The 22690-nt window shown below is 43.3% G+C and overlaps 1 protein-coding gene across 1 annotated transcript in view; it reads left to right on the plus strand.

Moving 5' to 3' along the window:
* The window catches only part of LOC111867974 (motor neuron and pancreas homeobox protein 1), an 87525-nt gene extending 72847 nt beyond the window's left edge, over positions 1-14678 (plus strand). The window contains exons 2-3 of the mRNA XM_023858237.2: positions 8892-9055; positions 13744-14678. Coding sequence (XP_023714005.1) covers positions 8892-9055; positions 13744-14142 — 563 coding nt within the window. The 3' untranslated portion in view covers positions 14143-14678. The remainder of the gene's footprint in view (positions 1-8891; positions 9056-13743) is intronic.
* Positions 14679-22690: the final 8012 nt, after the last annotated feature.

The following is a 22690-nucleotide window of genomic DNA, read 5'->3' on the forward strand; positions in this document are numbered from 1 at the left end:
TACATATATGTAGACTACATAGAAAATATTTCTACCTACATTATATGTTACGTGTATATGTATTCATAGTCTATGTATATTTTGATACAATACTCCATTTGGATGGATGAAATCAACTGTTTTCTTTTTCAATGTCTCTTCCAGCCCCTTCAGGGCCTAGGCCTCTTATTCAGTTCCGTAATCAATTTTCACAGTCGGTAGGGACTCTTTGGACAAATGATCAGCCCGTCGCAAGGCCGCTATCTAAACACAGGACAACACAAACACAGAATAAATGCATACACATGCCAAATAACAATGCCCTGATTTGGATTCGAACCCACGATCCCAGCGTCCGAGCGAGCGAAGACAGTACTTGCCTTAGACCACGCGGCTACTGTGACCGGCAGTCAACTGTTGTACCCTTGCAAGACGAATACGGAATTGAGACTCGAATGTCCGAGTTCTCAGACGATACATTTACGAAGTTAATCACTCTGAACCACTTACAGATGTTGTTAAGAATATGTTACATTTAATGCAATTCTCCATATTTATTTCCAGACTGTATTTTGATTCGTACCGGGAGAGCTCAGTCACTATAGCGATGGGGAACCAGCTTGGCGACTGAATTTTGGTTCCTTCTTTCCCATGAGTACGGGGGGGCTCTTTCCTCGGAAATAAAGCGGCAGGGGCGTGAAACTGACCATTCACTTTAATCTAGTACCAAGGTCGAGAATGACCGCAAGCGAACTATACCGACCGAGCGACCGCCGCTTGTCAGCGAAGTTAGTGCCAACTTTTTCGGATAGAGGTGTCACGTGGTCAGAGCAACGAATCCCCACTGCCGTTAATATCGGTTTTCTAGACCTGAGCCCCTATTTCCTTGAAATAGCTCCTCAATTATCTTCACGAGGCTAAGTGGAACCCGTTCCAGACCCATTACTTCTCAGAAAATCTGGTAGCTAGGGGAATCGAACGCGAGACCTCTGGATCTGTAGGCAGGAACTCTGTCACTAGACCACAGAGGTAAACCACGGAAACTCAGACAATAATTTAGAAATCACACTGTACATACGACTTCATTGGTTAGTTGAAATGTTCGGATATATGACACCGCCTGCACTCTCCTAGCTGTGAAGAAGGGACATAACTGCCCGGTTCCGACTAGAGGACCCTCTTCACGAAAAGCTTCTGCTTGGTGTGACGTGTTTTTCACCCGTTTCATTTACGAGGCATTCCAAGACTGCGACACCACACACCCCTATTAACACAGAGCATAACAGATGCGCCAATTCACCCCCCTATCCACCACCCCTAAATAGCCTTAAGCCATCCAAGTGATTATCCCATTACATGCTCCACTTGGCATTCGCCTCAATGTGAGATATTAAATTATCATGACAATTGTTAACACCCTATCCGGATGCGAGGCCACGAACAAATCCAATAGCAAAACGAGCTAGGTACAGTCCGGTGTTACTCAGCCACTCCTCGGTGTGACGGTACCACTTCTCAAGGCAGATACTAAATTTTCAGCCGGGTTACTGGTTATTTAGACTGAAATATCACGCAGTTTTCCAAAATCTTTCAGTAAGACTTTGGTATAGTACCGGGAAACAACACGAGATAACCTACGACCGCCTCCTTTCAAACCCTTACTCACTACATTTTTTCCTTTGGCGCTACAGCCCCAATATGGGCCTTGGCCTACTTCCATGCAACTATCCGTTTCACTTCGGTTTACTAGATCTTAGAAATTAGGTAGGACTCTTTGGGAGGGTGATGAGCTCGTTGCAAGGCCTCTACCCGTACACAAACATAGAAAAACGCACACAAAAACACTAAACTTCCATGCCCTGATTGGGATTCGAACCCATGATCCCGGCTTCCGAGGGAGCGAAAACAGTGCATGCCTTAGACCACTCGGCTACCGTGACCTGCTCTCGCTATACAATTCTTGATTTGTTAATTAGCTAACTCCATGGAGTGGAGTCCTCTTCAGAAGGCACTTGTCGCTCAGTTATTGAAGAATATCTGAAAGTTCGTCAACGTGTTGAAAAGAGCCCGCCGCTGGTCCCTATCCTGAGCCAGATGAATTCAGTCCATATTACCGAATCTAGTTTCTCTAAGATCTATTTTATAATACCGTTCCATCTATGTCTGTGTCTTCCAATTTATCCAAACTCGTGACTACGGTTCATATTATTTCGATGTTATGAAAACTATTTAGCTGAAAGAGCCTCATAAAATAACCAGAGAATTCGGGTATACTCAATTTGCAGACAAATGTCGGGATATGGCCGCAAAGCATATCAGGACGCCGACTCTCCCAATTAACTCATTCAACGATAAGTAATTTCTGCAACTGATAGCGTCATTAAATAGATTAAAAGTCCGTAGCTCAGTCATAATCTCCCAGTCTACCCAAGTTGTATCACTCATTCATGGAGTTGAGCCCTCCTTGAGAAGCTGCTACTTGTGCAGCTAATCAAGAACTTCCCAGCATTTTATGGAACCCGAAGGTTCATTACCGTGCTCATAAGAGCCCTCCAGTGACCCCTGTCCTGAGCCAGATCAATCCAATCCATACAATCCCATCCATTCCTCTAAGATCCATTTTAATATTGTCCACCCAACTACGCCTTGGTCTTCCCAGTGGTCTCCTTCCTTCCGGCTTTCCCACCAATATCCTATATGAATTCCTCGTCTCTCCCATTCCTGCTAAATTCCCTGCCCACCTAATCCTCCTTGACTTGATCATTCTAATTACACTTGGAGAAGAGTACAAGTTATGAAGCTCCTCATTATGCAGTTTTCTCCAACCTCCTGTCACTTCATCTCTCTTCGGTCAAAATATTCTCCTCAGCACCCTCTTCTCAAACACCCTCAGTCTTTGTTCCTCCCTTAATGTCAGAGACCAAGTTTCACACCCATACAGAACCACAGGCAAAATTATAGTTTTTGTATCTTCTAATTTTATATTTTTAAATAGCGTACGAGAAGACAAAAGTTTCAGAACTGAATGGTGCAACCTATACAACCTAAGTTGTATAGGACCTAAAAATTAGGACTTAACTATATATTAAACAAATTAAGTAAATAATTAATAAAATAGCCTGTTCCATGTATTGAAATCTCGAGAATCTTTCGTTCTTTCATTGTATTTTTATTTTCTATTTCCACGTGCAAAACAAAAAGTCCCACTGTCGTACTTTGGTTTCGTTTGAGAAATAAGTTAGCATTGCACTACAAAGAATGCCTGTGTCTTGTACATGGGCACATTATATATACGTAGGTCCCTTTCTTTGCCTGTCTGTTATACTCCACAGAGAAGTTTGCACGCAGGGCCTTTACATTCCTCTGTCACAGTAGAGGTGGTAATATTTATTCAAAACAAACATACAACACTATAAAACTAGTTAGTAAATCAGCATAATGATGCATTTTGCTTGCCGACCACATAAATTCGCCAGTTCTTGTCGTGAAATCGATAATAAAGTTACAAGACTTTTCTGTGACGCCATCTTGTTACTTCTGCAGGACATATAATCAACTTAATTACCAGTAGCTCTCAGGATGGTGGAATGTTCAACTTGCCATTTTAGTATTACTGAATGTAGTTGGTTTGAGGTGATGTCCGGTAGCAGGTTATTAATTCCGAATTTTGCGCTTATCAGTCTACCGTTTTAAAGTTATAAAAATACGTGAACAACTTTTTTCAGCCTCACTTATTACATTAGTTCTACTCAAGTCCATTTATAATTGTATATGGGAGATAAGAAGCCGATCTCAGTGGCTGCACGGTCTAAGACATGAACTGTCTTCGCCCCCTCAAACTCTGGGATCGTGGGTTCGAATTCAACTCAAACCATGGATGTCTGTATTGTGTGCGTTTATTCTGTGTTTGTGTTTTTCTGAGTGTAGGTAGTGGCCTTGCGAAGGGCTGATCCTCCGTCCAACTAGTCCTACGTACTGTGTAGACACTGAGAAAGCGGACAAGGCCCAACAAAGGGCTGTAAAGTCATAATAATAATAATAAATAGGCGATAATAGAGCTCTTTCAGTGAAATAAGAACTTTATGGTAAGAATATATGAGCGTCTGCCTGTCTCAAAATTTCCTGGGAGTTATTTCAATTTTTCAAAGTTACGGTCGCCATGTTGGAATTTATTAAAACAATTTCTTATGACTTTCAGAAATCGTTGTTGCAGAAAATACACATACAAGTTAAGAGGGCATAAAGGCTGATGGACGTAGCTTATCAATAAGGCGACTATGTTGAATTCCGTGTAAAGGAGACAAATAACTCTGTGGCCTGTAGTCCGCAAACTAACTATACCGACCGAGCGACCGCCGCTTGTCGGCGAAGTTAGTGACAACTATTGCGGATAGAGGGTGTCGCGTGGTCAGTGCAACGGATCCACACGGCCGTTAATCTCTGTTTTCTAAATCGGAGCCGCTATTTCCTTGAAATAGCTCCTCAATTATCCTCACGAGTCTGAGTGGACCACGTTCCAGGCCTACTACTCAGATAATCTGATATCGCCGGGAATCAAACTTGGAACCTCTGGATCTGTATCCAGGAACTCTGACCACTTGACCACAGAGGCGGTCGCAGATAGGAAATAGCTGTATTAATTGGGCCCATTTGAGTAGGCCTATTACCTGAGGACTGAGGCAGATTCAAGTCTCTGAAATATATTTTAAATTTAAAAGATGGTACCATGGATAATGTCCAGAAAGTCAATAGCTGCATTACTACACCATCATAAGAAACTTATATCATGTAGATCTTAATTTTTAAAAAAGCTTTTATCACCGACTAAAATTCGTGAATTTCCATTTGTTAGTGACTTATACCATTACTACCAGGTCCGTGACTTCGACAAGCAAAAATTATTTATGAAAACTATCATGCAGCCTTGTGGAGCGGACTTGGCTAGGGATAGCCTGGATTTTTCTCAGTCACTCTAGGTGCTCATTGTCGGAGCGGAAGTGAGTGTACTGCTAAGTAGCTCGGCGGGTCGGTCTCGCTTTAATGGACTCCTTTCAATTAGCGTCCATATTGCCCCAACAACGATTTGTACACAACCAGCTAGTGACGTCACCTCCCCACAGAACATAAATCTCAAACCAGCGCCAAGCCTCCTTTCCGCACGCGTCCCCGATGTCACTTTAACGGCGGTTCTCTGCACCGCTTCGCGGACAACAGCTAACACTGGACGCTGTCCTGAGCCAGTTGTATCCACCTCACTACCCAACATTGCTAACCTACTTCTTAGTATTAAAGCTTACTTTCCTATTTTTATTCATTCTTCCAACGGCCGTTTTACGAAATATTTCCCCAACACAATTCTCTATATGTTCCTCATTTCCCCCCCTCCCAGCTACACACCAAACATATCGCAGCCTCGAGACTGACTTATGTAACTTAATTTTAATAACTTAAGTTGGGAACTAGTTGCTATAATTGATTGCGTTTAAAACAACATAAATCATATTGTTTAGGTAAACAAATTGTACTTTACATATAGTCAATGGGGGGATTCATGAGGATAATAAAAATTCAATTCAATTCGTGTTTATTTACGTGCAAACTTAACAGCACAGAGGCCAATTACAAAGCCAGCACGAATAAAGAGAAATACACAAAAATAATTAAAAGCAGAATACAAAATATGATAGTCTACATTAATTACACAGTGAGTATGAATAAAGATACAGAAACACACACAGACAAAGCCACAATGTGAGAATTTGAGTTTCAAATAGAGCGGCATACAATAACAACAACAACAACAACAACAATAATAATAATAATAATAACAATAATAATAAATGCAGCGTGTAGTCCCGTTACTATGTCTCAACCTCGAAAGAAGCAATGAAATATCCGCTGCGAGGTAAGAGCAAGCATACCAACTGTTATTGGGTAACGCCTTCGTAAACAAACACGTTCCCACGGGAATGGAGTACAACAATGAAAGGTGTTTCCTACGCGGTCCTTGCCGAGATGTTATACGGAGGGGACGCGTTTAGAAATTAGTCAGTTGTCAGTTGTAAGGGAGTCTGTAAAGAGAAGACTTTTTCGGTGCATTTGAAGAATCCCACTGTTAGAAGCCGTTACCAGGGAACGATCGGTGAAGACACAGCAGACTCAAAAGACTTAGCGTGTGCTGTAATGATTTGTAGACTGTGGAGATCAGCGATGGCGCTGTAATTAAGGTAGTAACGACTCATGTGTGAAGATGGTCAATAAAGCTAATCTTCAATCTAAAACCCGCCGAGAGTCACTCTAACACGTGACAGTAATAATAATTAATTATGTATAACTTCAGGTAAAAGCAATTAAAGTAAATTTGTCCTGTGTTTAATAAAGCACCACACAGTGAAGATGTATGGAGGAGTAGGGGCATAGCTCCATGCATTCTTCCATATTATAATAACAGTACTGTGTTAACGGTGTCACGCTCCAGCCGGTTTGCTTATGGGGAACGAACCCCCAGTACCCACGTGGATAAGAGGCTGGATGTTGTGGAGAAGAGAAAATTCTTTTGCTTCTACCAGGAATAAAACTCAGCCTCCCCGGTAATCCAGCTGGTAGCGTAGTTGTATCAGGTGTCCTATTTATGCATTTCTTTTATTGCTAGTGGGATGGGAGTAAGTCCCTTGTACTGCGGCCATTTCTGGCCTATTGTACCAGCTCCAGATGATAGGTGAGGGTGATTGTGGAGCAATTGGTGGAATGAAGATTGGCAGGGGAAACCGAAGTATTCGGAGAAAACCTCCCCAGCACCACTTTGTCCACCACAAATCCCACTCGACCAGACCCGGGATCGAACCCGGGCCGCCGCGGTTGGAAGCCAACGACTAACCGCTTGAGCAATGGCTCGACCTCCCTATTTATGTAAGAGTTAAAGGTAAAGTTGTCCCTGTGCTTAACTAATTAAGCGCTACGCAATGAAGGCGTATGGGGGAGTGGATGTATAGATCCACATTTTCTTGATCTCGGCACTAGCTCGAGGTGAGTTATCAGCTTCACGACCCGGCCGCTTTATCCCCGTAGAGAGAGCTCCCGGTACCCATTGGATATGAGGTTGGGTGGACCCCAGAGCCGGACTGAACGACGTGGAGAATAGAAAATTCTTGACCCTACGGGGACTCAGACTCCGACCCCTTGGTCGTCCAGCCCATAGCTAGTCTCTATACCGACTGAGCTATCCCGGCTCCCTGTCCTATTTATGTAGGTACGACAAATTGAATAGTCATCATAAGTTCTACCCGAAGAAATTTTTTGTTGCTTTTACAATCATCATCAATAATAAAAAAAGGTCTTTGACTTAATTTGGGTATATGCCGAAAAATGAGAAGATGACGTACTAATTCACCGGCACGGTGTTTGTGCGTTCAACTTCTTTCACGATATCCGTCCATGCATACGAGACAAAATCATATCGTCGACTTGAACCCATGAATCATGACACACGTGCTGTGAGAGAGAACAGGGCACGTAAATACTAACACAAGAAGAACTGCTTGAGGACGTTTAGCCAGGAGCTCAAATCAAAGTTCTTTAATATAACAATTAATGAAGATCATCATTACCCTGCTCATTAAACGTAATAACTTCCTCTATTGGAACAGTTTATAATGCAGTCTCGTAAGTTATGCTCCAATATTCTGTCTAGCCCTTCCATGAGAGTGGAGCTGAGATAGCTCAGTCGGTATAGTGAATAGGCTATGGACTGGACGACTGGAGTTTGATTCCTGGCAGGATCAAGTGATACTTCACTTTTCCACGACTTCAAGGCTGATCCTGGGGCCCATCCAGTCTTCTATCCTTTGGAAGGTAAAGCGGCAGGAACGTGGAGCAGACCAATCACCTCCATCTAATGCCGAGATCATGAATGGTGGAGCTAACCTCCACCCCCCAATATGCATTCTTGACATAGTGCTTAATTAAGTACAAACATCGATTTAACTTAGCATTTCATATATATGGGAGTAGATGTCATATTCTGTGTATGCAAACTCACGAAAGAAAATTATGTGTGTTCAAAGAGATCTTTTTTTTAAATTTTTGTTGTTATTATTTTTAGTCTACTTGGTACTGCGACCAATACTGGCCTATTGTACCAGCCCCAGATAGATGATGGTGATCGTGGAGCAATTGGTGGAACGAAGATTGGCAGGGAAAACCGAAGTACTCGGAGAAAACCTGCCCCAGTGCCACTTTGTCCACCACAAATCCAACATGAACTGACCCGGGATCGAGCCCACCGCAGTGGGAAGCCAGGGACTAACCTCCAGAGTAATGATGTAGCCTTTCAAGGAGATCTGCATTGTGGCTAAATTTGTATCCCCTTCGTAAAGTGAAAGTAAGATGTAGCAACTTCTTAATAACGAATCAGCTGTCAGCATGGTGCACACTTAGCAATATCTTAAGCAGTCATTCTTATAGTAGAGTGCTCTGAAAAACTCCAGCGTGTAAAAGTGGAATTGTAGACCATGGTAAGAAGTTTCGGGAAGGTTAAACTGCAGTATCGGAAGTATAAGAACTCCACTGTGGTCTAGTGGTCAGAGTTCGTGGCTACAGATCCAGAGGTCCCTGATTCGATTCCCGGCGCTCCCATATTTTCTGAGGAGTAGTGGGTCTGGAACGGGGTACACTCAGCCTCATGAGGTTAATTGAGGAGCTACTTGAATGGAAAAGTAGAGGATCCGTGCTAGGAAACCAAAATTAGCGGCCGTGGGGATTCGTTGCGCTGACCACGCGACACCCTCTATCCGCTAAATTTGGCACTAACTTCGCCGACAAGCAGCGGTTGCTCGGTCAGTATAGTTCGCTTAGAGACTAAAGCCACGGAGTTGAAGTTTCATCAGAAGTATAATGAGTGTCATGTATTGCAGGTTGTGGCCCTCAGCACGCCCTCCTCGGCAAGACACGGCGTCCTCGCACGGCCTTCACGAGTCAGCAGCTGCTGGAGCTAGAAAAGCAATTCAGACAGAACAAGTATCTGTCCAGACCCAAGCGCTTCGAAGTCGCTACCAGCCTCATGCTCACGGAGACACAGGTAGGCCTCACGGAGGCAAATACAACATATTTACCTATAAAGAAGTTAAAAAGGGTAAAACTATTCCTGTAAGAGCAGTGAAGGCCCATATGGTTGTGGGATGTCGAGGCTCTCACATTTCCTTGAGACAATGGTCTCACAGATTGGGGTAAGGTTGCTAGCCTTACGTGCCGGCCGCCCTTAATCACCAGGAAAATTCTTGGTACTAATTTCTGTAAGAGCATAAGTCGACCCCATGGCCATATTGCGGCTGGAAGGATTAGATAAATTGAAAGATCCACCTCATCGGGACTCGAACCTGCTACTTTCCGACTTGTAGCATAGTGCCTCAACTAACTATGCTACCGCGTGCCCCATATGTAGAACAATATGGTGCATGTTATGCATTGACAGAGAACATGGACTAGTTACTCGATAACATTAATCATCACGTGATCTCTACATGAAGATACAACAAATAAAAGAGATACGGAAAGAGCAGAGGAGAAGGGAAGGCCAAGAATGAGGGTCAAAAATTTATAAGACGACGCTGAATTTTCAAAGGGCCTCCTCCCATATTTTTATGCAAGTATTTGGAGTTCCTGCCATTCTAAGGCTCGCATAGCCTTAAGTGCCACTGAGACTGATATAATCCAGTAAAACATGTAATTCTAACCGTCGAGACCCAAACGCTTCGAGACTGCTACCAGCCGTATGTTCACAGATAAGCAGGCAAACCTCATGAAGGCCGAAATCTACTTCAGCAGACCAAGAACGTATCAAGGCTCAAATGCCTAGAAGTCACTCTCAGTCTCATGCTCACGGAGACGCAGTCTCACGCACATTTTAATCCACGTAATATGATACAGTGAGACCTTTCCAGACACCAAGAGTTTTGCTGTTGATATAAAGAGAACATCTGCAGTCACGGTAGGGGGTAAGCCGTAGCGTAGCTGGATGAGGCACTATGTTACAAGCCGGAAGGTTCCGGTTTCGACTCCCGATGAGGTCATTGGATATTTAAATTGACGTAATCCTTCCAGCCGCATTATGGCCCTGTGGTCGACTCAGCCTCTAACAGAAATGAGTAACAGGAATCGTCCTGGGGTTAAAGGGCGGCTGGCGCGTAAGGCTGACAACTTCACCGCCATCTGTGAGCAGATTGCTAGAAGATGTGGGAGCCGCGACGTCACACAAATATATGGGCCTCCATGGCCCGTTATATGGACATCCAGGTCATTCAATGACGTCATTTCCAACAAAAGCAGTCTCGGACAACAATGAAAGCCGGTTACGATACTGTCCAACGTCGCGCCCGGCGGGCTACAGTGAGAGTCAGTTTTGAAGCACTTTGATCTTGGTTTTGTTGCAACGCGGGCTCCCAATATGGAGTCTATAGACCGAGTTACAATATATACAGATATCACTGAGTGGCATGTAAAATCTCGTGGGTAATGAGGAATATAAACTACAGCATGGCGACTACGTAAATTCCATATTTGCTTTACTGCTTGACACCAACTGCCAATATATCAATAAGCGTTTTGCATCTAAAATTGGGTGGGTAGTTTTATCACAAACGTATTGAGACGTGTACACCCACTGATAGGCAACGACTCGGTAAACAAGTTCCCGTGATAAAGACGCCTCAACAATAGAGAGACTGTTTTCTACGTGGTCCGCGCCGTGACCATTGCTATGCAATGGTGCTGAAACACGGCTAAAACAATACGGAACAACAGAAGACAGAATTTTCTATGGGGTCCTTGCAAAGTGTTTATAAAGAAGAATTAAACTGAGCAGTATAAAGTCGAGAAGCCAGCCTGCCAGGATATGAGCTTGGGAGCAGAATAAATGAACTGAGTCGAGCCTTCGGGATTGGCAGTTGCAGAATAACGACAAGAAAGGAATTGGGCTATTAAAAGAAGACTTCATGTGTGATGTGAAGTGATGGTGAGACTATGATAAATCCGCTGCCAGGATAGGACTAGTGAAGGCTGAGAACCCTAGTGAGTGTGTAACAGTGAACTGTAAAGTGTGTAGACCAGCAATAGCGAGCGCTGTATTGCCTGTAGTCCCGAGTTGTGTGTATAAGACATCAATAAATCCAACCGGCTAATCCAAAACCCGTCTTATAAATCACGCACCTCCCTACCCGTGATAATATGATGCGTGTATCTATAAAATTCGCATTAAAATTTATAAGCTGAAAATTACAAACGTCTTCAGCAGTGGAACAATTTGAGGCTATATCCGACAGTTTCAATGCAGTGAGAATTTACATTTGTATAGGCTTATTTGTGAAATGTGTGAGGAGAAACATATATTTAATTGTAAAATTATTAATTTATAAAGACTTATAGCTTAGGATTTGAACATTTTTAGTAAAATTTGGGTCATATTCCTTCTGTTAGTGATTTCTTCAACATTAAAGCTAATCGAAAAGTATTTTAATCAGTTCACAGCTATATTAAACGATTAATCGCTTGCATATCGATCAACAGGGACGTTTACTTGTCTGGAGGAACCTTGATGTGTGCAGCCATGTCTTGAGGCGTAATCCGGAAATATGGGCAGCTTCATAACGGCTGTGTTTGCATATGGGCTTAGCGAGGATGTTCAGTTAATTGGTGTCTCCTCTTACTCGATACAAGCCGAAGATTCTGATTTGAAATAGTTAACAACTGGAGTATCTACATATTCCGGAGCAAATGTTAGAGAGCCTACACGCTTAGAAACGTTGCATGCGCTTATTGCAGGATCTGAGATAAGCGACTAATTTAATCACAGGAACAGTATACGCTTTGTAACGTGTGTGTTATCGCTTCTTCTGTAAAGGACTCTACATGGTGAACCGAAGATATATTTCTATATGTTTCAAAACGCGAGAATGCTATGGATTATCCGTTAACTTAGTTATGAACCCGTCATTCAAAAAATAAATTACTGAAAAATTTGCAAAATTTGGAGCCTAGATAGACTTGAAAGGATTCTGACGATGGTGTATACTGTACTTCTTTTGGCTTCTTTTGGACTTTACCCATCGTCTAGTATGTAAAAGACAAAAGACCACGACGTTTCGGAGACTCGATCTGTCTCCATCTTCAGGTGGGTAGGGAAGGATAAACCTACTCAGTTGGGCCCGTTAGAAAGAGCTAGTCTCAATCACTGGACCAGTGGTCGTGGTGTTTTGCCTTTTACATACCAGACGATGGCTGAAGTCCAAAATAAGCCAAAATAAGTATTTGGAGCCTAGATAGTTTAGTCGATACAGCGACGGGCTACGAACTTGACGGTCAGTGTTCGAATGCCTACAAGGACAAGAGAGATTTTCTCTTCACCATAGCCTCCAGATTGCCTCTGGGGCCCACCCAGCCTCAACAAATTATGCTACCGGCTACTTAACGAAATTCCCGAGAAAGTCATTACAGGAATGACAAGATGTGGCATGCAAAGCGATACAGCACGCGCAATTAACCGAAAAGTTTCATCAAGTGTCATGGATGTGAGAAGAGCGGTAGACTATAGCGTTTATGTTCTTTAAAGGAAAACTACACTACATTACACCCCTTTCCGTACAAAGTGTAACTGAGGGATCCTTGGAGAACGACTTAACAGAAAAAAATTGTCAATACCTGATTTTAGTCCTGGTCATTCTCAGCAGAATGCGCCGTAGAACTGGCAGAGTCACTGAGATAAGGTTTGTATGTTGTAGGGGATATAACAGGGCCTTACAATGCGTCTCCCTTCCTGTCACAGTACAGCTGCAACCAGTGCCCCGCTACTACTTGCCACATTCCTCACTTCTCCACACGCGCAACCCAGAAGTCGAGGCTCTGCCATAACTCAGGCGGTTAGTCGCAGGCTTCCCACCGCGGCGGCCCGGGTTCGATTCCAGGTCAGGTCATGTGGGATTGTGGTGGACAAGATGGTGCTGGGACAGGTTTTCTCTGAGTACTTCGGTGTCCTCTGCTAATACTCGTTCCACCGGCTGTTACACACTCATCATCTATCATCCGAGGCTGGTACAATAGGCCAAACAGTGGCCGACGTACCAAGTGAACTATTTTTTTTTATTGCTAGTGGGGTGGGACTAAGTCCCTTGTACTGCGGTCACTTCTGGCCTATTGTACCAACCCCAGATGATAGGTGAGGGTGATTGTGGAGCAATTGGTGGATTGAAGATTGGCAGGGGAAACCGAAGTACTCGGAGAAAACCTGCCCCAGCGCCAATTTTTCCGCCACAAATCCCACTTGACCAGACCCGGGATCGAACCCGGGCCGCCATGATGGGAAGCCACCGACTAACCGCTTGAGCTATGGCGCGGCCAAGTGGACTAAATTTCACCCCTTTCCAACAAAAGAAAAACAGAAGTCAGATCTGTGAATATGGCTTTACTTAGGGCGACAGCACACCAACTGCGTCAGGACAAGCGTCAAGACATGAGATAAATGACGCAGTCTTGTTGTTTTGCTTTATACATGATTGGTCAGCATGAAGCTGACGTCAGCATCATGACTCAGACCGGTGTGCGGCGATTTTCATAATCTCATTCGTTTCAACTGTGCTCCTTTCTTTGCGTCATGACGCAGACATCGTGTCTTGACTGTTACACGTCTTGACGCATGCCGGTGTGCGGCCTACCTTAGCATTCGCCACTGATTTTACTGTTACGTTTTTGTCGGAAACGTCTACTCTTTGCTTTCAGGTCAAGATCTGGTTCCAGAATCGCAGGATGAAGTGGAAGCGCAGTAAGAAGGCACAGCAGGAAGCCAAAGCAAAAGATGAGGCTGAGAAACGCAAATCCACATCTGGCGCCAGCAGTGGGAGCGCGCCGATGGAGAGCAAAGTGAAGGAGCCACTGCACGGTAGCGAGTCTGCAGGCCAGCAGACAGCCTCCAGCAGGAGCGGGAGTCCTGCCACCGTGGACAGTCACACCACCAGCTCTGTGACCGCGGCCACCAATCTCGTGCTGGAGCAGAACTTCCAGCCACAAGGTACCGCCACCAGAGTGCACCATCTGCACCACCACCACCTGCAGAACCATCACCGGCGACTCAGTCTGCAAGATGGCGGCGAGGCTCTTTATAGGCCCTACGTTGTGTGAACAGAAGACTGACACTTTCATAAAGGCTGATTGAATACACTCGATAAGAGCAACTGAACTTGTAGCAACGCTGCTTGGTGAACACACGTGATGTTCTTCCAGACCTTGTTCCGAAAGCAGTGAAGGTCAATTTTTAAGTATAAATAAACGTGAACTTCTGGTGGGCACTTTCAGAATGGTGGGTACATTAGTATGCGTGGTCAGTGCATAGGCTATTCCCCTGGTCTTCACGTGTCAAAGAAAAAGGGCTCACCTTGAAATAAACTCTAGATATATAAATTTACTGATGTCCAGAAGAAATGAAGCACTCTTCCCTTGAGATATTTTAGGGTACGCTGTATTGCCTACGTCGATAATTATTCCAGTATGTCGAAATGACGGGTGGGACACCCCTTATAAGAATTCCGATATGCCTACTGTAGAGGCCATAACTAATGCATCTGTGAGACACAAAGGCTTGTTTACAAAGAGGTATGAATTTATGTACTTCTGTTTTGAAAACGTTACTAGACAAATTCTGAAGCTGAAAGCTAAAACTTCTTCTTAACAGTCCATTAATAGAAAGAAAAAAAAAATATAGGGTCTCTGTGAAACTAAGAATTTGGTACCAACACTAACACAAATATTGACTTACGTTGGTTATGTCATTCTTACTCCGATGACTATGAAGAATAATATCATGCTGGATGTGACGCCTTGTAGTCTGGTAGAAGTTCACCGACGTCTCATACGAGCGCACCGCCTCCATTTTCAGAATTTAATAGCAAGCAAGTGGGGGCACGCGATGGCGTAGTTGGTTCAGCCACTATGCTACAAGCCGGAAGGTCGCGGGTTAGAGTCCCGACGAGGTGGATCTTTTTCAGTTAACATAATACTTCCAGCAGCACTATGGCCCTGGGTTCGACTCAGCCTCTAACAGAAATAAGTACCAGGAATCTTCCCGGGGGGGGGGTAAAAGGCGGCCGGCGCGTAAGGCTTACAACTTCACTGCCATCTGTGAGCCGATTGTCTAGAAGATGTGGAAGCCTAGACGTCTCACAGCCCTATGGGCCTCTACGGCCTGTTACAGGGATAGCTTTAACTTCTTACATGTAAGAGTAAACAAATTAAGCAGCCAGCAAACAGGCGTCTTGCTGCTTGCTGACGGGCTGACCCTTCTACTTTGAAAATGGATGCAGTGTGCTCCTACAAGAATTCGGCGAACTTCTGCCAGACTACAAGGCGTCACATCCAGTATGATAACACTCTTCAAATATTGAATTAATTCTGTGCGTTAGGAGAAATGACTAAATTTTCAAAAGGACCTCAATGAAGTTTATTACAGCGGAATTAAATAATCTCACATTTGCAGAGAGCAGCATAACGATGACAGAAACAGCAACTTGATTCATTTGTGCGATATGCTTCAACTAATTTAGTAGCTCAACACAATATAAGAAAACTTGGGTAAAAACACTGAGTTACTATTGCAATATAAGACAATAACATTGACGCAAAATCAAACAAAATAAACCATTCGGTCTACATCCATTTCTAAGACCATCAGAAATGAATGAAAATAAACAACAGCCAATTCATTACATAACGAACAGAATAAAGCGTGAAATTTAATTAACGTCAATTTGTATCCTGTCTACTAACCGTTTTGTATTGACAACAAATTTCTTATGTAAGATTTGAGGTTTTCACGGTGGTGACTATGAAGAAAGCAGTCTTCTGGGATTTGGCACCGTGTATATGTGGTGTTAACCGACGTTTCGGAGGAACGTATCGCCTCCATCTTCAGGGTAGAAAAAAATATAAGAAATCCGCAAGCGAAGAAACCGTGAGAACCGGTAAAAGCTTTAACCGGTTCTCACGGTCTCTTCGCTTGCGGCTTTCTTTATTTTTTTCTACCCTGAAGATGGAGGCGATACGTTCCTCCGAAAGGTCGGTTAACACCACATATACACGGTGCCAAATCCCAGAAGACTGCTTTCTTCAATAAATTTCTTGTTCCTTTTGTTGTTTCAAGGTCCTCATTATTAAGCCTGTTCAGTAGTAAATAATATCTGTAAGCAGATATGACATTAGGCTATTTATTATTGTTGTAAAGACCCAAGAAATTTTCTAATGTAAAGGGTTCAATTGTATTGATGAAGTGAGTTGGAATATGAGCAAATGTGGAACCGAGAGGCCGTGATGTGAACTGCCATGTGCAGAGGCTAATAACTCTATAGATCTCAATCGTGTGTGTAAATAAGACAATGTTGTGTGAAGTGTGCTGTAGGCCTAAAGATATTTAAAAATAACAATAGTGGTCTAGTCTTCACTATCATTCCTCTTAGCTGTATACCGTCTCCAGATGCTGTCCGACTACAAAGCGCCAACTGCAAGTTATTGGTTGTAACTTCCAATAGGTTTCATCCTAATTTCATTTAAAATTAGGAGCAGGGATAGCTCAGTCAGTAAAGCGGTTGCCTACAGGCTGGACGACTGAGGGGTCGCAGTTCGAGTCCCGATATGGTCAAGAATTTTCACTTCTCCATGACGTCCACACCGGCTCTGAGGTTCAGTCAATCTCCTATCCAATGGGCACCGGAGGCTCTTTATCCGGGGGTAAAACGGCAGGGGCATGAAGCTGATCACTCACCTCCAGTTAGTGCCGAGAACAAGAAAATGTGGATCTATACATCCACTCCACCATACGCCTTCATAGTGCAGTGTTTAAATAATTAAGCAGAGGGACAACTTTACCTTATCTTCCTCTAAAATTTATTCGAGGTTTGTGCTATAACCACATTCATTTATGTCCGATTGTCATCTCTGAAATTTTTTGAAAAAACTGAAGGATTTTCATAAAATTTCTTATGGACATCATGTCCCTGGAGGATATGCTTCGTACTTCCTTAACATCAGTAGTAACAACAAAGCAATCGCACGAGCACCCTACCCAGGCTTCACATTACGGCACGCGGATAAGGTCACATTATACATTTATATTTGGAGAAAATATATTTGATGGTAAATTAACTCCTTCACACGCGTCTGTTCATCGTACTCCGTGACATTTCGCGCTGTTTGCGGTACTATTTTCTTGCGGCCAATTTATATATCTTAGCCGCATTATGGGAACGCAAGACATCGCAAAGCACAAAATGTATGAAGGGAAAAGTCGTGAGAAGTGGGAAAGGTTGTTACAGGAAATAAGGGAAAATAGTTCTGCATAAAATTTACACGAAACTAGATGTTAAAACGGTACAGAGACCAGTTTAAACCGCACGTCCGAATATTGTTATTTACTCTGAGATAATACAATTAATAATAATAATAATAATAATAATAATAATAATAATAATGATGATAATAATAAGGTAAAGGAAAAAAGATAAAGCTATCCCTGTAACAGACCGTGGAGGCCCGTAGGGTTGCGAGACATTGAGGATCCCACATTATCTAGACAATCGGCTCAAACATGACGGTAAGGCTGTCAGCCTTACGCGCCGGCCACCTTTTACTCCCAGAAATATTCCTGGTACTCATTTATGTTGGAGGCTAAGTAGTTTCCAGGGCCACAGTGGGGCTGGAAAAATTAGTTCAATTGAAAAAAATTCAAGTCATCGGGACTCGAACTTGCGACTTTCCGGCTTGTAGGATACTGCCTCAACCAACTTCGCTACCGCGTGTCCAATAATAATAATAATGGCATTTCAGGAACAAAAAGAGGGAATATCTGAAAGACAAAACTGATGAGCTTGCAATGAACAGTAAGAACAAGAACATTAGAGACCTGTATAGAGGAATAAATGACTTAAGAGGGGTTACCAGCCTAGCAGTAACTCAGTGAAGGATGAGAATGGTGATCTGCTTGCAGATTCCCACAACATTTTGAATAGGTGGAGGAACTACTTCTCTCAGTTATTGAATGTACATAGGGTCAGTGATGTTAGGCAGACAGAAATGCACACAGCTGAGCAATTAATACTTATCCCAGCCCTTTTGAGGTTGAAAGTGCTATTGTAAAATTGAAAAGGTATAAATCGCCAGGTAGTGATGAAATGCTGGCAGAACTTATTCAAGCAGGAGGCGAAATATTTCGTTCTAAGATCCATAAGCTAATTCCTTCTATTTGGCATAAGGAAAAATTGCCAGATCAGTGGAAGGAGTTTATTATTGTACCAATGCACAAGAAGGGTGATAAAACTGACTGTAGTAATTATCGGGGGATGTCACTGCTATCAACTTCATATAAAATTTTGTCCAATAATCGTCTTTCAAGGTTAAGTCCATATATAGATGAAATTATTGGGGATCATCAGTGTGGGTGTCGACATAAGAGATCAACTACAGATCAGATCTTTTGCATTCGTCACATATTGGAGAAAAAAGTGTGAGAACCATGAGACAGCACATCAGCTTTTCCTAGACTTCAAGAAAGCCTATGATTCAGATAGGAGGGAAGTATTGTACAATATTCTGATAAGAGTTTGGGATACCCATGAAACTAGTTAGGTTGATTAAAATGCGTTTAAACGAAACGTATAGTAAAGTCCGTGTAGGTAAACATTTGTCTGATAAATTTCCTATACAGAATGGTCTAAAACAAGGAGATGCTTTATCGCCACTCCTTTTCAGCTTTGCTTTAGAATATGCCATTAGGAAGGTCCAGGGAAGCCAGGTGAGGCTGAAATTAAACGGGACACATCAGCTGTTGGCCTATGCCGATGATGTGAATCTACTGGGTGATAATGTAGATACCACGCACGCCGTAGAGTAGTTTGTTGAGGGTGTATGCTACAAACTGGAAGGTCGCGGGTTCGAGTCCCGATGAGATTTTTTTTTCAACTTACCTATTCTTTCCAGCAGAACTATGGCCCTGGGATCGTCTCAGCCTCTAACATAAATTATTACCAGGAATCTTCCTGACGGTTAAATGGCGGCCGGCGCATTAGGCTGACAACCTTACTGCCATCCACGAGCCGATTGTCTATAGAAAATGTGGGACCCTGAACGTCTCACAACCCTATGGGCCTTTACGGCCTGTTACAGGGATAATTTTACCTTATGTATAATAGTGGTGGTCCCTACAGTGTATCTTGTAGGTGTTCGCTTGTAGACTCCGTCGGGCTGACTGAAATTGAAAACAGTTCCGCAGCGACTTATGTGGTTACTGCACCTCGTAGGCCGCGCCATAGCTCAAGCGGTTAGTCGCTGGCTTCCTACCGCGGCGGCCCGCGTTCGATCCCGGGTCTGGTCAAATGGGATTTGTGGTGGACGAAGTGGTGCTGGGGCACGTTTTCTCCGACTACTTCGATTTCCCCTGCCAATCTTCATTCCACGAAATTCTCCATCATCATAATCACCCGGGGCAGGTACAATAGGCCAATCAGCGGCCGACGTGCCGAGTGGACCCAGTTGGACTCCACGCCCCCACCTTCCTCGCTAAATTGAAATTCATCGGCTTTTGTTCAATATCGCTTGATGAAAACCTTCTGCTACGCCAATTAAAGATCTAAACGAAATTCTAAATGTGTACTGGATAGAAACACATTCGAAGGAAGAGTTCAGCATTGCCCAGAACGCACAGACCATGACGTGAGATATGCACCTTTCGTACAGAGAAGAGGTTTGAAAGAAAATCCATAGTAAATCAATGCATTTTCTGTTTGCGTGCAAACAGCATGAGAGGTTTCTCTGTGAGCTTGAATTCAGTCTCCTTCTAACAGCAAAACAACTTACTGAAACAGTGAAATTGTGTAAGAGAATTAAGAACCACAATTTCGCGCTGCAAGTAAAGGCCAATGGACAGTGAACACGCGGTTTGTGGTCGGATTGCAAGGCGAGAGGCGCTCGACTCAGCTACCTCGGTGATGTTAATGTGCTGCACTGTTAACAGTTCCTATAAATAAATCTTCTGACAAACTGCGGCTCTTCTCATTTCTTATTTACTGCCTGCTCCAGAACGAGGAAACACTTCGATGATTACTGTTATCAGCTGCGAGCTTCTGAACACCTAACCAGCTTTTGCTGGAGGAAGGGTATGACTCAGCATGGCGCCGTTGTCAAACGCGTCAATTGAAATTAAAGAAACAGCAGGCAGATGAGCCGCGATAGCGCAGTCGGTATAGCGACTAGGTACTGGCTCGACGACCGAAGGGTCGGAGTTCGAGTCCCGGTAAAGTCAAGAATTTTCTCTTCTCCATGTTGTCCAGACCGGTTCTGGGGTCCACCGAACCTCCTATCCAATGGGTACCGGGGGCCCTTTTCGTGGAGGTAAAGCGGCCGGGGCGTGAGGCTCATCACTCACCTTCATCTAGTGCCGAGGTCAAGAAAACTTGGGTCTATATATCCACTCGGCCGGTCACGTTAGCCGAGCGGTCTAAGGCTTACACTGTCTTCGCTCGCTCGGAAGCCGGGATCGTGGGTTCCAATTCCACTCAGGGCATGAATGTTTAGTGTTTGTGTACAGGTAGAGGCCTTGTGATGAGCTGATCACCCGCACAAGGAGTCCTACCTAATGTATAAATTCTAGTAAACCGAAGTGAAACGGAGAGTTTCATGGCAGTAGGCCAAGACCCAAATTGGGGCTGTAGCGCCAAAGAAGAAAATACATCCACTCCCCTATACGTCTTTATGGCGTAGTGCTTACTTAGTCAAGTACAGGGATACATTTACCTTTTTACCTTGACAGTCTTAGCAGAGTATCTGACGTGTCTATGCTTACATGAATCAATATTTCGGCCGCGGTGTTGAAAGCTGGACACATTTACCTATCAGAATGACAACATATTCTGGTATCCTGATATCAGCAAAATCTGAAATGTAGTTCATATGTCTAAGCAGATTCTAGACTGGAGCAATCTAATTAACTTTAGCACTCGCTTCAGGCTCGACTAATTTTGTTTTTAGTTCCAGGTGTCACTTGCAACATGCCATGCATTTTCTTCAATTATTTCCACTTCATTATGACATAATTTAAATTGAAAATTGTTGAACACAGTGGTCGCGCGCTCTAAGGCATGAACTGTCTTCGCTCGCTCGAACCCTGTGATTGTGGATTCGAATCCCACTCAAGGTATGGATGCCTGTGTGCGTTTATTCTGTGTGTAGGTAGCGACCTTGCGACAGACTGATCCCCCATACCAAAAATCCTACAGATTATGTACAGATTAATAAATTGAAAAAGCAGCCAAGGTCCACAAGGGCTGTAGAGCCATAGATACTATAGATAGATAGATAGATAGATAGATAGATAGATAGATAGATAGACTTATTTAACTGAGAAATGATTGTGCTCATGCACGCGTTGCTTTATTCCACTGTAAACTTTGCCTCATTTTAACTTCCTTTTGTACCTTTGTAACGAAAAATAAAAAAGAATGCACCAATTAGTTTCGCTCTGTCTGTCCGTCTATATAAAACAACTCGAGAACCATTGAACAAATGTTCGTGAAATTCTAATTTGTTGTGCAATTCCTTGCCCAATTCGGAAGACAGTAACGAACGCTCTACATGAAGATAGATGTGTGTGTGTGTGTGTGTGTGCGTGCGCGCGCGTAGTCGCTTCTGTACGTAGCTAAAACGTAACTCGGTAGATATTTATCGGACAGAAAAATATTTCAAATAAAAGGTATAGGTTTATACAAAATTAAAAATATATTTTAGGCAAAGTGCACATTTTCTCATGAATTCTGCAGTTTTTTCCCAGATAACTGGAACAACAGAATCCCACGTTGTTAAGAAAAAGTGTCAGCATTGATAGAAGTTTATGAAATTGTTTGTGTATTAACAATTTTTACTTAGAATTTCTTCGTAATAATTTTGACCGATGGGTATTCGCCAATTAATCAATTCACAGTGAATATTTAATTGATCTGAAATATTCATCAATTTGCAATCCTATTAATTTGGTATGTTATTTTGGGGGAAATGTGTTTAACAGGTTAATATAGGGGCTTCTAGAGTAATTGGTCTCTAGTCAACTACTAACAAACTTGTTATAAATATATCCTTAAACATGGGCGCTGCCGGATTTCTTTCGGGCAGAGGGGAACCAGAAAATCTGCTTACAAACTCACTTCAAGCCATGGAAGGCTACTTTTGCTGATAGCCCTAGATTATTCAAGACAGAATAATAAGATTTAGTACTTTCAATTTCTGATATCAATACCTTGCATATTTCTGAGTCTGAGTGTTATGTCATGACCAACGGTCAGTCGGCCAGTCTACCTTGGAATAAAACACCCATCTGCGGCTTACGACCACATTTTTATTACTGTCGACAGGTGCGGGTTTGTTGATATTGGGCGCTCTCTCTGACGAGAACACGGGTCTGTCGTTTACAATTGCTGCTGGTCCTTGCCAGTGCAGTCAATCTCGGCTCCGAGTCCCGTGGGACTCGCGACCCTATTTTACTGTCTCAGATTCCGGACCTCCATTTTCGTCGTCTCCTACGATTCGCAGGGTCACGGCGGAGGTATTCGAACCCGCCTCCACACGGGATTATCTTATTTCTGTCTTTAGTCAATTTTTATATTTTCCAAAAATTTTGCGGGTTAGAGACAGATGC

The sequence above is a fragment of the Cryptotermes secundus genome, unplaced genomic scaffold (assembly GCF_002891405.2).
Source record: "Cryptotermes secundus unplaced genomic scaffold, Csec_1.0 scaffold447, whole genome shotgun sequence".
NCBI classification, from domain to species: Eukaryota; Metazoa; Arthropoda; class Insecta; order Blattodea; family Kalotermitidae; genus Cryptotermes; species Cryptotermes secundus.